The sequence below is a fragment of the Amphiura filiformis genome, chromosome 14 (genome assembly GCF_039555335.1).
Source record: "Amphiura filiformis chromosome 14, Afil_fr2py, whole genome shotgun sequence".
Lineage (NCBI taxonomy): Eukaryota > Metazoa > Echinodermata > Ophiuroidea > Amphilepidida > Amphiuridae > Amphiura > Amphiura filiformis.
In genome coordinates, this window is record NC_092641.1 from 46,821,055 (window position 1) to 46,839,578 (window position 18,524).

The window sequence follows — 18,524 nt, forward strand, 5'->3', positions numbered from 1 at the left end:
ATATTTTGTCAACACCTAATAAGTTTTGAAAAATGTTTTCCGAGTGTTATTAAAACTTTTTATATCCTTTATACAACCCGATATTGAAACGTTTTCTGTAAAACGTTTTGTGTTTGATGGGTTGCAGTTGCGGATAATGTAGTTCACATGATACACTGATTACCTCCATGTGGGGCATATATAAATACGGCATACATATATACCCCACACACCCCAACCATATCCCAATCACACAGAATCACACCCACATTTCAATAACCAATGTTATTCCATTTCATTCATGACAATTGAGTGGTACAACAAACTTAGTAGTAGCGTGCGTTTTCCAGTTCCCGGGTGCTCTCGAAAAATGTACTGCATTGGGTGTAGTGCACACAAATACATGCGCTTAGTGTACATCCATGGCTGCTGATCTTTAATGTCCCTTTCATCTAGTTGGCAGTATGTCCCATATTCTCACTTTACGCACCATTGTACATCACTTTCCCTAAAACCTTCCCGTGCTTATTATACAGAATGGTTTATAAACGGGAAAGATGACACCTCGCTAATTGATTTCAATTCAAGCGGAATTCGCTCTGTCCACAACTTGCATGTGTATTGGATGGCGCGGGGAAAAAGGAAAAAAGGAAGAGAGCAAAAACACATTAAAGAAAGTATGACTTGAAGCTTTTAACGTTGTAGTATAATTCGCAGAGTTTGTTTGTCTGAAACAGAGCACTCACAAATTAATCAGAAATTCGGATTTTTTTACATTTTAGAACAAGCATATATGTTAATAAAGGAAAAAAACGAGGGAAAAGAGGAACAAAATGCCGTCTCTTCTTGCCTCGTCGCTTGTAAGCTTGTGAGAACTATCATTACCCTTTCTTTTAGCTATTGGCATAATTGGCGCCGAGCTAAAAACGTAATTGAGAAGCACTTCCGTTGATATTAATTATACATTTTCTATTGTTTCAGATTAATTAAGATGTCAAGTCCAAACCTGAATATCCTGATCCTCGTCGGGACGGCACTCATGTATACGTGTGTTGTATTGTATGGGCTTGATAGTGCAGTATCATCGCTGGATGAGCTAAGTGTTATATGCCAAGTAAGTTATCAAACATGACAATCTCTAGGACACAGTTCCTTAACCCCAATATGCTTCTACACTCAAAGAATGACCTTTACACACACTAGCATCTCATATACATGACAATCTCCATGATCTCTAGGACACAGTTCCTTAACCCCAATATGCTTTTACACTCAAAGAATGACCTTTACACACACTAGGATCTCATACATGACAATCTCTAGGACACAGTTCCTTAACCCCAATATGCTTCTACACTCAAAGAATGACCTTTACTCATACATGACAATCTCTAGGACACAGTTCCTTAACCCCAGTATGCTTCTACACTCAAAGAATGACCTTTACCCCCACTAGGATCTCCAACATTACAAACTCTAGGACACAGTTCCTTAACCCCAATACGCTTTTACACTCAAATAATGACCTTTACACACTTTGGATTCCAAACATGACAATCTCTAGGACACAGTTCCTTAACCCCAATATGCTTCTACACTCAAAGCATGACCTTTACACACACTAGGATCCCAAACATTACAATCTCTAGGATCGGACACAGTTCCTTAACCCCAATAACCCCACTATGCTTCTACACTCAAAGAATGATCTTTACACACACTAGGATCTCATACATATGCATGACAATCTCTGGGACACAGTTCCTTAACCCCAATCTGCTTCTACTCTCAAAGAATGACCTTTACACACACTAGGATCTCATACATGACAATCTCTATTCTCTAGGACACAGTTCCTTAACCCCAACTATATGCCTCTACACTCAAAGAATGGTATTTGGATATGTTGGATACAAACTACACCACATTTCGCCATAATACATTCCAGAAACGCTTGCTGTTAGAATAAGAAAAATTTTAATGCTAATTTATTGCACATTCTAGGGAAGCGTGGTTACCTTTTTAAAATAACCGAGTGAGAGTGTTTTCAAGAAAATATTTTTCCTGTCAAAACTGAAGCATCCTCTGTATAAAAGAAAATATGAATATTAACTGCACATCATATATAACGATTCGTGATACCCAATTGTGGCACATTTGATGTCGTTTAAGAGCCAGAGAATTTTATTTCAATTTTATATACGCCAAAATATTTTTTAATTGAGCAAGAATAAGGATAGAAAAAACGTTGAAAATTCTATGTGAATATTACATTAGACCCAACCAAAGATTACTGTTTCGTTTTTATGGTAATCTAATCTTTTATTTCCTGAAAAAACATTTTGGGTCTAATGTCGAATATTCACATACTTGATCAAAACATCGAACGTGTATACAAGAAAATGGTAGGTTTTCCTCTGTAGTATTTTACTGACCATGGAAATGTACTGAGACACAAGCACGTGTCAAAATCGATATAATGTATTGTCCATATAGACGCCCAGTTATCATGTTTATTGTTGGATTATTTTTGTATAAAACACGCAGTTAACAACAATTGAGCTCTAATAATACACATAAATGTTTTTAGGCAAATAAAATTCCAAAATATGGTACGTTTTCTGCCTTTGCTTGTCACGTGGTAGGCCTATGTTGAAGTTGCGATTATATCTTCAAATAAGTTTCAAATGAATTCCAACAAGACAAGTGGCCGAGTGGTCTAAGGCGCTGGGTTCATAGTGTGTCCAAAGCAGTCCGCCGCCGTGAGTTCGAACCCCGCCTCCGCCAAACTTTAATGAAGTAAAATTAAAATTAAAATTTTACTTTAAAAAAATTTCATATTGGGGAAATGTGACTGGCAGAATTTATGTATGGCGTGGAGTGGTGTGGATACAAACATCGTATTCCACAACTTGAGGTCAAAATTGGAGGTTTATTTATTGAGCTATGTCATGGGGAATGAAACCATCACGTGACCTACTCCCATGAAATGAGCGTAAAGTCGCAAGTTGGGAGTTTCTAGACGTCCCAACTGTCGAATTGGCAAAGTTGATGTTCTTTGTTTGAAGACACCTGTATTGGCAGTAGTATGTCCTTTGTGAATGGGGACAGAATTGAATACATCAGAGTACAGCATCATGTCCCGTTCACAAAATACATACCACTGACTATACAAATGTCTGCAAACAAAGAAGGTCTCGAAACCACCAAATTGCGACTTTACGCTCATTTCATGCAGAGAAGATATTCTCTGTTTCGTGGGAGCAGGTCACATATGAATCTGCCCTCCCTACTAGTGAAACTCTTTACCTGTCAAAATAAGAAAACGACATACATTAAAATTTCATCAACCTTTCTGGATTCGCTTTATTAGCATGATAACACACCGTGGTAAAAAATTAAGCGTTTTTCACGCAGCAGGACTGATGAAGAGGAAACTAATGTTTCAGGGGAATTTACACAAGAAGTCAAATGACATCTTTATAGCATTTTTGAAATTGAGTCGTAGAATGAATGCCTTTCCCCCAGGAACTATATACACGTAGTACTACATAGCGACACGTCACACATTTATTATCCGCCGGGGTGCAGTGAGTGACTCGGGGAAATGACGTATTGGTTCTAAATCTATCGGGGACTGATAAATACTACTTAAGTATCTCAAACATAACAATCCACTAATATTCAGTTCTTAACCCCGATAGACTTAATGTTCAAACATAATGACCTGTGCATACTTTTGGATACGCAAACTCATACTTCACAATGTTTGAAGCTGTGATAATTGATTGGGGGTTATCGAACTCTGTAATTGGATATGAGGCATTGCTGCTGTTGTGTAGAATTATCTAATAAAATGACCAGGCGTTAGGCTTCTCTGCGCGGATGTCAAATGCGTGCGGAATGACAGCTTTATTTTCTATGCAAAAATCGAATAGTTTATGACAAATTAATTCTAAACTACTCTTTAAGGGCTAGGGTATGAACGTTTGGACAGTATTTATTTTGGGACATTAGAGCACATCAGACATATCGAATTGCATTCTGAATACGAAGAATGTCCTTCTGATATGAAATAATTTTGATTTTTGAAATTCGCAATTTAATACACATTTTATGGCAAATCATTAAAAATTGATATTTTTGATATTTAACAGTACTCGAAGTAAACTTTACAAATCTGATGATTTATACTTAAAGTGTATGTAGGTGGGATGAAAAGCCGACGATCAATTGAAAATTTTGACCTTTCGTATTGAAGATATGGATTTTTTCCCAAAACACCAAAAAAAAAAAAAAAGGTCTTTTTGGGAAAAAATCCATATCTTCAATATGAAAGGTCAAAATTTTCAATTGATCGTCGGCTTTTCCTCCCAGCTACATACACTTTAAGAATATATCATTAGATTTATATAATTTACTTCGAGGACTGTTACCGTATATATCAAAAATTTGAAAAATATTAAATTTTTATAATTTGTCATAAAATTTGTAAAATATTGTGATTTTCAAAAAATGAAAATTATTTGATATCAGAAAGACATGCTTCGTATTCAGAATGCAATTCGATAGGCCTGAGGTGCTCTCATGTCCCTCAAAAAATACTGTCGAAACGCAATAAACGCTCATTCTAGATCCTTTAATGAGAGCAAAGATTTTTAGTATTAATTGACTCTACGTGTTGCTCTTAAAAGTTGTATTTTCTCTTCTTACGACCTAAGAAAGCAAACAACACAGAGAAACTTTAACATTGATAAAAAAAAAAAGTTTTAATTAATTGCGTAAAGTCAATATGGACATGGATGGTTAGTAAGGAAATATCTCTAAGTCTCGCGTCTGACGCCCTCTGGGAGTTGAGGATACACGCTTCATTTCTCACATAACATCAAGTTGATTTGTCAAGAACTCGACAGCCAACCTGAACTGAGCCGACTGCACTTAACACATACTTAAGTGCCGCTTTTCAATTTGAAATAGAAAAATCCCAAGAGGATATCAGAATAGAATTTTTAGAATGAAAGAATGAAAACAGAAGTGGAATAAATTATAAGAACAAGAGAATAACATAGTTATGATGAATTTTTAAAAGCTCCTGTGACATTGATTTTATTGAATATCTGATTTATCATCACCCGTACCCGCATTGTTTATATTGTCATCATCATCATCATCATCATCATCATCATCATCATCATCATCATCATCATCATCATCATCATCATCATCATCATCATCATCATCATCATTCTCCTCCTACTCCTCCTCCTCCTCCTCCTCCTACTCTCCTCCTCCTCCTCCTACTCCTCCTCCTCCTCCTCCTCCTCCTCCTCCTCCTCCTCCTCCTCCTCCTCCTCCTCCTCCTCCTCCTCCTCCCAGCAATAGAAAGTCATCAACGTTTGAAAGTCAACTGTAATGTTCTATCAGAGTTTTGGAATTAATCTAATACTGGAACTTACTTTTTTTTGCAACTTTTGCTACGTTGCGTCTGGAACCACCAACGTAGCATAAGTTGCAAAAAAAAGTAAGTTCCAGTATTATAGATTAATTCCAAAACTCTGCTTGAAACTACTGGATAACTAAGAACATTCATTCATATATGTTCTATCGTACGAAAAATAATGTAAATCTCAATAATTTATTATCTCTCATTTTCTTATTTCCAATTTCATAATGTGATATTATCTTTTTCAGATTCGTGTGTGCATTTTACCCATATCTTTTACTCTCGTATATGGCTCTATATTCACAAAAAGCTGGCGAGTATACCGTATATTCTCACAAGCTGGTGCCAAAAGAATGGTAAGTATAGGCCTACCGTCACCATTTTCGCATAATGCCGAAACCAAATTACTACTCTCTAAAACGTAAATGCTTTACGCGATTCGCCGAGCGCCAGTCGGGGCGCCAGTGCCCCATATCTCTCCAAGCTTTTATACTTGTTTCTGCTACATTGTTGACATTATTGATTATGTGTTGGTTTGGGTTTGTTTTATATGCGAAGGTAGCTAAAATGAACCATTTGAGCTTTGATGAATTGTACCAGAATATTATTATTAAAGAGACGGTGGTGGCGTATCGAAAATAATAAGCGGTTTTATCTCTTAACGCAATAAACGAAACAATTGCTTTATTTTTACTCGAATATTAGCGATAAGACCACTTTTTCGTATACCAGAAACCCAGATGCATTGGATTGCGTTATAAATAGGGATATCGGTGAATGCATAATTGAAAGGCGAGTTTATATAATGTCAAAACAGCTGTCAACTCAAGTAGATAGCATCAATACCAGTAATATTCAGGTCAGATCTGTAGTGGGCTATTCCAGTTGAAATCCATACACCCCCTGTGGAAGACACGACCTTAATCTTCCACACAGGGAGTACGAATTTCAAATGGGGTTACCTGAATAGGTGACTCCATTTGAAATCTACACTTCATGTGATGGAGATTCAGGTTACGGTATGTCTTCCACAGGGGTTATGGAATTCAACTGGAACAGCCCATTTATGAATAATATGAATGGTGAAGAATACCTGTTTCATAACCATGAATATTATATCATATTATAACGCTGTAAAAATATATATGTCTGACAATAACAATAACTCGAAATCAATTTCATGAATCGGTCATATTAAAAAAACACCACAATTTATAGATAGACCCTTGTAAGTTGAGAAAAAAGTAATGAAATTAACACATTCACAAAAGATTTAACATAAGAGCAAGAAAACAATGAATTTACACATCGATAGAATTAAAGGCTTTTACGTTGGAAAAACTAAAATACTTGACAATTAATACTGTAAAATGGGGTAACTTCGGTCAGCGGGGTAACTTTGGTCGGTCAAATATATTTTTTTAAATGGTCATATTTTCGTACAGCAATATTGTTTTTAGTCATATTTGGTATCAATTTGTTAAGAAATAATAGTCGCTCATGTCCAATTTCCTCGAAATTTACGAAAAAAATCGGGATTTTTGACCAAAAATGAGCTTTTTTTACATTTTTTTCAGAAAAAATAAAAATCGATATTTGTGAGCAATGATGTGTGCTTGCAAGGGGTCGAATGTCACAAAAAAATAATAACTTTCCCATATACAGCGAAGATCAATTTTTTTGATTTTTTTTCTTCATGGAATGTAATACTCTGACCAAAGTTGCCCCAAATGCGGGGTAACTTTGGTCAGGCTATTTTTAACCCCTATGGCACCCTTACAAAATTATTTAAAAATCTTTTTCAACTTCAAGGTGTAGAAGGGAACCCTAATGTCAAAAAAAAGAGATAATTAGAAATGTAATGGGTTTTGTTTGGAAGCAGTGGTTTTTAAAAAACTCTCAAAAGTGCCCAAAGTTACCCCATTTTACGGTAAGTTGTTAATAAATTCCGCAATCATTGATATGCTAAATGAGTGTATTTACGAAGGCGTACACACTTTGACGAAATTAAACGAAACCATTATTGACGAATTTGCTTTTAACAAGGTCAGCGCTGGAACATAGCCGACGGATTCGAATTGCGCTATTCCGTTTAAAATCCACACTACCCCTGTGGAAGATTTAGCTCAAGTCTTCCACAGAGGGAGTATGAGTTTTGACTAGAATAGACAAATTGGGTAACTTCCATTTGAAATATTCACTCCAGTTGTGGAAGATATAGGTGAAGCCATAATACAGGGGGATTATGGGTTTCAAAATGATTAACGCTGACCCATTACATTTGAGAAACATACCCCCCCTGCAAAAGATATTTCCAAAATCTTCCACATGGGTAGTATAGATTTTAACTGGAATAGCCCATTGCTAAACGAATATCAATGACACAATTGTGATTACCGATTAATTAAATTAATTTCAAGTGTCTGCGAGCATGATATTTTGAGACGAATTTGAAATGTCGTTTCTAATAATATCAACTGCGAAAATAACGGGAAAACATTATACTTCCCATATAATAGATTCCGGTAATAGATACTCTTTCTTAAATATCCCATTTCTTTGTTTGATTTCTTTGAAGGTAATTCGTGACAATCGACTCGTTGGTATGGTACTCACCATGTTATCAATAGACTGTGTACTTCTCATCGTATGGCTAGCTGTGGATAGTCCGACTTGTTACATTACCAAAATAGAATATCTATTTGAGGTGAGTTTGTACGTACATTATCGGTTTTCATAAAGTGTAGTTTTGCCAAACAAAAATCAGTATTCACCACCCCTCGGTCAGCATAATTGAAGACCTGAGCGCAAGAAGACCGGTAGTCCACGTGCCCCTCAACATGTATACACTAAAGTTACGTATAGTTTCTTAGGGTTTTATAATGTTTAATACATGTTCCGGGTGCAAACATCATGAAAGGTTGTGAAAGATTTGTTTTGGCCCCTGAACATGTATAAACATTACCAAACTATACGAAACTATACGAAACTTTAGTGTATACATGTTGAGGGGCCAAGTGGACTTACGGTTTTCTTGCCCTCAGGTCTTCATATGGAATTCACTTTCTGAACATATTGTGTATATAACCAGGATATGCAGAGCGCTATCTTGGCCCCAACCACAGAATTAAACTTCTCTAATTCTGTGGCGCCAACCCATCAGCATTACCTAATATGAAATAACTCCTGTTACTGCCTTGATTAGCTCATAGACCCTGATTAGCCTTGATATAAAATTAAGACTATCAATTATGTTCTCTTCTAAAGGATAAAATGGGCAATTCCTTTTAAAATCCACACTACCCCTGTGGAAGTTTTTGGAAATAGCTGTCACAGGGGTAGTATGAATTACAAATGGAATGAACACATTAGCAGCTCCATTTGAAACTCATCCACCTTCAGTGGACGATTTAGGTTGAACCTTTCTCAGAGGGTGTATGATATTCAAATGGAGCTGCCTAATGTGTCCATTCCATTTGAAATTCATACTCCTCCTGTGGAAGATATTTCCTAAACTCTTCCACAAGGGTAGTGTAAATTTTAATATACCAATGTTGCATTTTGAAGACGATGAGGTTTTCAAATAAACATCAAAACTATTGGAGGTACTAATCAATTGAATACATCATGTTTGCACTAACATGGCGTACATCTGCTCTGTGTGCTAGCCATATAGGCTTCAACATAAGTCTAAATTTTGAGATATTTTCTCAAAATATCAAGAGCGATCTCAAGAACTACTGAACCAATACTAGGCTTGTTTGTACTCATTTTAATGCATTTTTCATGCTGATTCCAAATATGGTCATGAAAATTTACAATTATGAAATGTTTGAATTTTTAATACAAATTTGAAACTTGTCGTCTGCAGTCGACACCCGCGTGGTGTGAGTTAAGATAATTTCAAGAATACACTCCCTGGATAATCACGTAATTGTTTCTTTCAATAGAATAGACCAATGTTGCATTTTGAAGAGGATGAGGTTTTTCAATAAATATACAAAACTTTTTGGGGTACTTACGGTAATCAATTGAATAAATTATGTTTGCACTAACATGGCGTACATCTGCTCTGCGTGCTAACCATAGGCTTCAACATAAGTCCAAATTTTGAGATATTTTCTCAAAATATCAAGAGCGTTCTCAAGAACAACTGAGCCAATACTAGGCTTGTTTGTACTCATTTTAATGCATTTTTCATGCTGATTCCAAATATGGTCATGACAATTTACAATTATGAAATGTTTGAATTTTTAATACAAATTTGAAACTTGTCGTCTGCAGTCGACACCCGCGTGGTGTGAGTTAAGATAATTTCAAGAATACACTCCCTGGATAATCACGTAATTGTTTCTTTCAATAGAATAGACCAATGTTGCATTTTGAAGAGGATGAGGTTTTTCAATAAATATACAAAACTTTTTTGGGGTACTTACGGTAATCAATTGAATAAATTATGTTTGCACTAACATGGCGTACATCTGCTCTGCGTGCTAACCATAGGCTTCAACATAAGTCCAAATTTTGAGATATTTTCTCTCAAAATATCAAGAGCGTTCTCAAGAACAACTGAGCCAATACTAGGCTTGTTTGTACTCATTTTAATGCATTTTTCATGCTGATTCCAAATTTGGTCATGAAAATTTACAATTATGAAATTTTTGAATTTTTAATACAAATTTGAAACTTGTCGTCTGCAGTCGACACTCGCATGGCAATTTCAAGAATACACTCCCTGGATAATTACGTAATTGTTTCTTTCAATAACCGTACAGGTATCGTCTCCAAAGTCACCAGAAGATGGCGATAAAAAGACAATAGTTTGTTCTTCAAATTACCAGGACGTTTGGCTTCTCACTATGTTCGCCTACAAAGCCGTCATGTTGGTATCCGTAACTTACCTATCATGGGCAACCCGAAACGTGACTCTTATATCAATGAATGATGCTAAATGTATCATTATTAGTGTATATACTTGCGTCATCATGACGTCACTAGTGTCCGCCATGTCTGCCTTACTATGGAAATGGCCCAATGCTTGGTATGCAAGCATCTCTATGGTGATATTGATATGTACCACGGAAGTGCTGTTACTTCATTACGTACCTAAGGTTAGTGTAAACTGTTTGTAAAACTTATTGGAAAGTGGGGTATGACTGAAGCATGAGAAGTAATACAATGGACTATTCCAGTTGAAACCCATACCCCCCTGTGGAAGATTTTGGAAATATCTTCCATAGGGGAGTATGAATTTTAAATGGAATGAACACACTAGGCAGCTCCATTTGAATTTCATACACCATCTGAGAATGATTCAACCTGAATCTTTCACAAAGGGAGGGTGAGTTTCAAATGGAGCTGCTTAATATGCTAATTCCATTTGAAATTCATACTCCCCCCGTGGAACCACAGATATTTCCAAAATCTTCCACAGGCGAGTGTGGATTTTAAATGGAATAGCCCAATACTTTAAAAAATGGCATGGCGGGAAGCGATCACACTGAACGCTTTAAACAACTGTGTGGTAGTTATACTACAGTAAAAAAAATATCATGTTTTGTGAAAATGAATTGAATAAGGTATTCCAAGATGTGACAAAACCACATTAGAATGCGTTTATACAATTATATTCCAAAATGTGGCAGACCTATATAAAATACGTTGGATAAAGGTAATCCAAGATGTGGTAAAACTACATTAGAATGCGTTGGATAATGGTATTCCAAGATGCGGTAAAACTACATTTGAATGTATTGGATAATGGTAATCCAAGATGTGGTAAAATACATTCGAATGCGTTGGATAATGGTATTCCAAGAGATGGTAGAACTACGTTAGAATGCGTTGGATAATGGTATTCCAAGATGCGGTAAAACTACATTAGAATGCGTTGGATAATGGTATTTCACGGTCCGGTAAAACTACATAAGAATGCGTTGGATAATGGTAATCCAAGATGCGATAAAACTGCATTAGAATGCGTTGGATAATGGTAATCCAAGATGTGGTAAAACTACATTAGAATGCGTTGGATAATGGTAATCCAAGATATGGTAGAACTACATTCGAATGCGTTGCACTATGGTATTCCAAGATGCGGTAAAACTAACTACATTAGAATGCGTTGGATAATGGTAATCCAAGATGAGGTAAAACTACATTCGAATGCGTTGCACTATGGTATTCCAAGATGCGGTAAAACTACATTCGAATGCGTTGGATAATGGTAATCCAAGATGTGGTAAAACCACATTAGAATGCGTTGCACTATGGTATTCCAAGATGCGGTAAAACTACATTAGAATGCGTTGGATAATGGTAATCCAAGATGTGGTAAAACTACATTAGAATGCGTTGGATAATGGTAATCCAAGATGTGGTAAAACCACATTAGAATGCGTTGCACTATGGTATTCCAAGATGCGGTAAAACTACATTAGAATGCGTTGGATAATGATAATCCAAGATGTGGTAAAACTATATTAGAATACGTTGGATAATGGTAATCCAAGATGTGGTAAAAATACATTAGAATGTGTTGGATAATGGTAATCCAAGATGTGGTAAAACTACATTAGAATGCGTTGGATAATGGTAATCCAAGATGTGGTAGAACTATATTAGAATACGTTGGATAATGGTATTTCACGGTGCGGTAAAACTACATTAGAATGTGTTGGATAATGGTAATCCAAGATGTGGTAGAACTACATTAGAATACGTTGGATAGTTATGTTTATCTATGTTTATTGCATTCTACTGTAGTTTTGCCATATCCTGCATTACTATTGACCAACGCATTCTAATGCAGTTTTGTCACTTTTTGGAATACCATTATTATATTGCATACCATCTTGGATTACCATAATACAACGCATTCTAATATGAGTTACTACATCTTGGAATACGTTTGTTTAACGCATTCTAATGTAGTTCTATCACATCTTAAAACATAATTATCCAACGCATTCTAATGTAGTTTTACCACATCTTGAACTACCATCATCCAGCGCATTCTAATGTAGTTTTACCACATTTTGAACTATCATCATCCAATATATTCTAATGTAGTTTCACCACATCTTGGATTACCATAGTTCTAATAATTCTAATAACTATGTGTTGCTACATAATATTATTGTTCAACGCATTTAAATATAGTTTTTCCGCTTCTTGGAATACCATTGTCATATGTATGTTATTATTAAATGTGGTGTTGCCATTGAAATATTACTGACCGACGCATTCTAGTGTAGTTTTACCACATCTTGGATTACCATTATTCAACGCATTCGAATGTAGTTTTACCACATCTTCGAATACAATCCAACGCATTCTAATGTAGTTTTACCACATCTTGGATTACCATTATCCAACGCATTCGAATGTAGTTTTACCACATTTTAGAATACAATTAACGTATTCTAATGTAGTTTTAACACATTTTGGATTACCATTGTCCAAAAGTATTCTAATGTAGTTTTACCACGTCTTGGAATGCCACTATCTAACGCATCCTAATGTATTTTTACCACATTTTAGAATACAATTATTCAACGTATTCTAATGTAGTTTTACCACATCTTGGATTACCATTATCTAACGCATCCTAATGTATTTTTACCACATTTTAGAATACAATTATTCAACGTATTCTAATGTAGTTTTACCACATCTTGGATTACCATTGTCCAACGTATTCTAATGTAGTTTTACTACATCTTGGAATACCATTGTCCAACGTATTCTAATGTAGTTTTACCACATCTTGGATTACCATTGCCCAACGCATTCGAATGTAGTTCTACCACATCTTGGATTACCATTATCCAACGCATTCGAATGTAGTTTTACCACATATTCGAATACAATCCAACGCATTCTAATGTAGTTTTACCACATCTTGGATTACCATTCTCCAACGCATTCTAATGTAGTTTTACCACATCTTGGATTACCATTTTCCAACGCATTCTAATGTAGTTTTACCACATGTTGGATTACCATTATCCAACGTATTCTAATGTAGTTTTACCACACCTTGGATTACCATTATCCAACGGATTCTAATGTAGTTTTACCACACCTTGGATTACCATTATCCAACGCATTCTAATGTAGTTTTACCACACCTTGGATTACCATTATCCAACGCATTCTAATGTAGTTTTATCGCATCTTGGATTACCATTGTCCAACATATTCTAATGTAGTTTTACCACATCTTGGATTACCATTGTCCAACGCATTCTAATGTAGTTTTACCACACCTTGGATTACCATTATCCAACGTATTCTAATGTAGTTTTATTGCATCTTGGATTACCATTATCCAACGTATTCTAATGTAGTTTTACCACATCTTGGATTACCATTTTCCAACGCATTCGAATGTAGTTTTACCACATCTTGGAAAACCATTATCCAACGCATTCTAATGTATTTTTACCACATTTTAGAATACAATTATCCAACGTATTCTAATGTAGTTTTACCATATCTTGGAAAACCATTATCCAACGCATTCTAATGTATTTTTACCACATTTTAGAATACAATTATCCGACGCATTCTAATGTAGTATTACCACATCTTGGATTACCATTATCCAACGCATCTTGGATTACAATTGTCCAAATCTTGGAATACCAGTATCCAACGCATTCTAATGTAGTTCTACCACATCTTGAACTACCATTGTTTGACGCATTCTAATGTACTCGTATACATTATGCCATATCTTGAATTACCATTGTCCAACGCATTCTATTGTACTTTTGCCAAACATTGGAATACCGTTGTCCAGTACAATATAGTTTTACCATATCTTGGAATACCAGTTCAAGCGCATTCTAATGTAATAGTTTTGGAACACCATTGTTTATATAGTGCAATATATCTAGTTTTGTCACATATTGAGCTATCATTGTCCAACCCATTCTATAATGTACTTTTTTCAAATCTTGGAATACCACTGTCCAACGCAATATTGTTTAACATATCTTGGAGTACTGTTGTCAAACGCATTCTAATGTAGTAGTTTTTCACAATGGAATACCATTGTCTATAGTGCATTCTAATGTAGTTGTCACATGTTGAACTATCATTGTCCAACCCATTCTATAATGTACTTTTTTCAAATCTTGGAATACCACTGTTCAACGCAATTTGTTTAACATAATCTTGGAATACTGTTGTCAAACGCATTCTAATGTAGTCTTTTTACATTCTGGAATACCATTGTCTAATGCAATCTAATATAGTTGTCACATGTTACTACCATTGTCCAACCCAAGAATGAATATTTCATGAATATATGAATATTTTTATGAATATATTTTATGCATATATGAATATTTTATGCAATGTTTCAGATGCGTGAATGGCGTAATAATCCCGATGCAGATATTGCTCGTAATCTAACGACGTCCTACTTAGCCACGTCGCACCACTCATCATATATTCAAGTTGAAGAGGAACTATTTATTCTCTCTGCTGAAAATGCCATTTTGAAGAAAGCCCTAACTGAGGTGAGTTCGATTAAAGATCATACTTGAGCCAACCGTATCAAAATTAATAAAAAATGAATAAAAATGACTGAAAGTTCAGATTTGCTATATTTATCACCGCATATCAAGAAACTGTATGCGTTATGGATGTATTAATTTAAGAAGAATGTGTTACGAGTCGTTAATGAGGCAAGGCCAAAAACACCTTTTCCCAAATTCACTTCAGAATGCACAACAAAACACACTGTTTAATTAAGTTAACAATATCTGAGTCTTTTAATCAAAAGAAAAGTTTGGTTTAACAATACTTTAGTGAGTCAACATAAACACATGCAATCAATCAATCATACTCTCTTTAGCAAAGTTACTTATCCAGCAGCCTTCTTCTTGTTCTTCTTCTTGATTGTAAAGTTCAATTTCTCAATGTTCTTGATGTATATCCAGATTCACTTGTCCTGCGAAAATCACTGTTCAGCGAAGTTCACTGAAGACTTTTATATCCTTTGCATAAATTCCTCGCACTGTTGACTATCTCCCACATACTGCAATTTTCTTGTTCCACACAATTTCTAATGGAAAACAGGGCTGCATTGCAATTGTCCCCCTGTGTCCACTTACATTGACAAATGCGTTGTTTCATAAACCATACTTCAGCAAGTCGGCAGAAGAATATATTCCTTTTCTTGGTAGATGTACGCACTTTGACGTATTCTAGATCTTCTCCGATATCACTGGCCAAATAGCAGTATCATAGCTACATAAAATATTTCTGGTTCACAATTTCCTTTCTTTGAAGGAAATGGACTGTACGCACACTAGCTAGTCCACAACAGCACTCAAATGTGTATATAATTGTGTTTACATTTGCTTATATCCCAAACACTGGAAAATCCCATTCTTTTCATAGTCAATTACTTCATTCACATCTATTCACATCTTCACAACATATGATGTAATCTGGGAAATTCCCCATAATATAAACATTAGCCTTTCACATTACATCACTTCCTGTGGGGTTTTCCCAACATTATGTCATTTTCACTTACAATCTTACAATTTTCCCAATTGTGCAAAACAATGAACATTCTAGAAAAGGGGATTCACAACTATATACCCAATATTAGAAATGACTCATGAAATAACTCTTAATTTTGTAAACAAAGATAAATAAACAAATTAAATTACTCAGGGCACATCACAAATTTCAGTAATGTTCAATATCGACCTCTGTCTTTTCGCATCTTGTACGAATACAGCTATCAATTCGCACATGTATCGGTGAACATTTGTGCAAAACAAAAAATCGGTAATAGGGGCCTACTAGTAAATAAAACCGAGCAACCATGTGACTCAAAATGCTTCAACCTAATAATGACAAACTTTGAACAACACGAGAAAGAACACAAGCGGTGACAGGTGCGTCAAGTGTGTCCATATCGTCATAATAGAGAGCTTGTGATTTCCAAACGTACGTATCATACGCCCGTGCATCTATTCAAAATCACTCTTATGTGCCGTGATTTTGAATAGATCTACGTGCGTACGATACGTACGTTTGGAAATCGCAACATCTCTAAGAGAACGGTAAACTGCAGATCCGTCGGATAACGGCTTTTCAATGGGAAATGAACTTTGCTGCTTGGATGATGTTAGGACGAGGTTATCATTTATTCCGTATTGAAAAGCGTGTTCCGACGGATCTGCACTCGACCGGCCTGCTAATGTACATCTACTGAAAACGCTAATCCAATTGTATACCCCGTTTACTTTTTCCAGAAGGACGAAACAATCCGCATGCTACAAGAACACGTTGGATCTGCTACAGAGAAACTGCGCCAACTAGCCATGGAAGCCGACAATAAAGACAGCGGATGTGACCTTGATGAACTCGAAGAATCGTCTGCTTCCGGTCAAGTCGAAGCAGACGACATCGAGAAAGAAGAAAATGGTTCTCCCGCCAAAACACCTACAAAAGAAAATAAAGCTGAAATTGATCATAAATATCACGAGGCTATCAGTAAAGATGACAATCATTTGATTGCAACTCCGAAGAAATCAGTGTGTCGACATACTAAAAGTACGGGTAATATACAAAGACAGCGAAGTCGAAAAAGTAAAGACAGACATAGCTTAAAAAGACTTAGTGTGTCATCAGATACATCTTTTAAACAATTTGAGGAACTACGTGAATCAATTGCGAAAGAATTAAACCAAGTGCATAATATTTCATTGAATTTACGGGATGAAATCGCGCAAGATTTATACTCATGTCGCTCCCGACCGATGTATTTTGACATCGCTGATAGCGAAAGAGAAATCGCGGAGATTATGAAGGAGAGTTATAATCTTCCCGACGATGATGAAGTTGAGTCTGTGGCGAGTAGCGCTTTTACGTACGATAATCCCGTGTTTTCTCGCGATCAAAGAGGTCGTCACAGTGGGGGCAGCGGTAGAATGAGTGTTTACACCACTCGATCTAGCAGACAGTCCAGTTTCAGATCTGTTGCAAGTCTGTCTTCTGAATATGGACTTGGTCGTCGTCGAGATCGTCCTGTAACAAAACATTCTTCTTTAAAAATGAAATGGCCTCTGTATATACCGCCACCTTCTCGTGAAAATCAACCAAGGGAAGGAGAACAACCGAAAATTGTTTCAAATTCTAAATCAAAGGTGTCGAAAAAAACTTCGGATGGTAAAGTGTTGCATGGAACCTACGTTTAACCCCATGAGAACTACCGGCCGATTGGCCAAAAAGAAGTTTTCATTATCAATTGGACCAATCAGCAACATTGTTAGAATAATTTCACCACACAATAAAATTGAGTTGAATTATTTGTAAAGCTCCATTCTGATTGGTGATTAAAGTGAAGATATCATGTAATGGACCAATCAGTGTCAATGTTAAATCGGCAGGTAGTGCTCAGGGGTTAGTGGTCGTGAGCCAGACGGAATCCACCAGTCCTTCAACAAGTTTAACGATCATCGAGTTGTGCTTGCAGAATGAGAAACGGCCATTTTGTTCTGTCATGTTTGATAGTTTCGAAAGAGTGGCCGAAGGATTCAGGTGGTTGTGATGATAAACTTTATGTAATGTGGAAAAGCGATATAGCCAATATTCGCTGTCGGAGTGCACGTTAGAATATGACCGTTGCTAGGTCAACTGGATCACGCTTTATTTGTTACGAACCACTGATCGAAATGATCACAACACAAAGCCTATGGCATATCAACATTCGGAACAGGTGTATGAGCCCAAGCTTGGAGCAGTAACCAATGGTTACTAACGTGCACTACGACAGCGAATATCTATCAGAAATCGCATGGCATGCCCTGTGTCAAGCAATTCAAGCAGTTTGGGCTATCATCCAGTTGCAATCCACGGAAGACATGACTTTATAATCGCTCATAGGGTGTGAATTCGAAATTTTGAAAACTACACCCCTTGTATAAGAGATTTGGGTTATGGCTTCCATATGGGGGTGTTTGGACTTCAACTGGAATAGCTCTCTGCGATTTTGGTCGCGACTGAATCGTGGGTATAATAGTATTTGCACAATCGCCACCAGCGTTATCTAGTCTCTCAATCGCAGCGA

The 18,524-nt window shown here is 36.2% G+C and overlaps 1 protein-coding gene across 1 annotated transcript in view; it reads left to right on the forward strand.

Annotated features, from left to right (window-relative positions):
- Positions 1–17,733, forward strand: part of LOC140169054 (probable G-protein coupled receptor 156) — a 114,498-nt gene extending 96,765 nt beyond the window's left edge. Inside the window, exons 3-8 of the mRNA XM_072192335.1 lie at positions 961–1,093; positions 5,671–5,778; positions 8,001–8,129; positions 10,198–10,533; positions 14,797–14,952; positions 16,708–17,733. Coding sequence (XP_072048436.1) covers positions 961–1,093; positions 5,671–5,778; positions 8,001–8,129; positions 10,198–10,533; positions 14,797–14,952; positions 16,708–17,652 — 1,807 coding nt within the window. The 3' untranslated portion in view covers positions 17,653–17,733. The remainder of the gene's footprint in view (positions 1–960; positions 1,094–5,670; positions 5,779–8,000; positions 8,130–10,197; positions 10,534–14,796; positions 14,953–16,707) is intronic.
- The last annotated feature ends 791 nt before the right edge of the window (positions 17,734–18,524 follow it).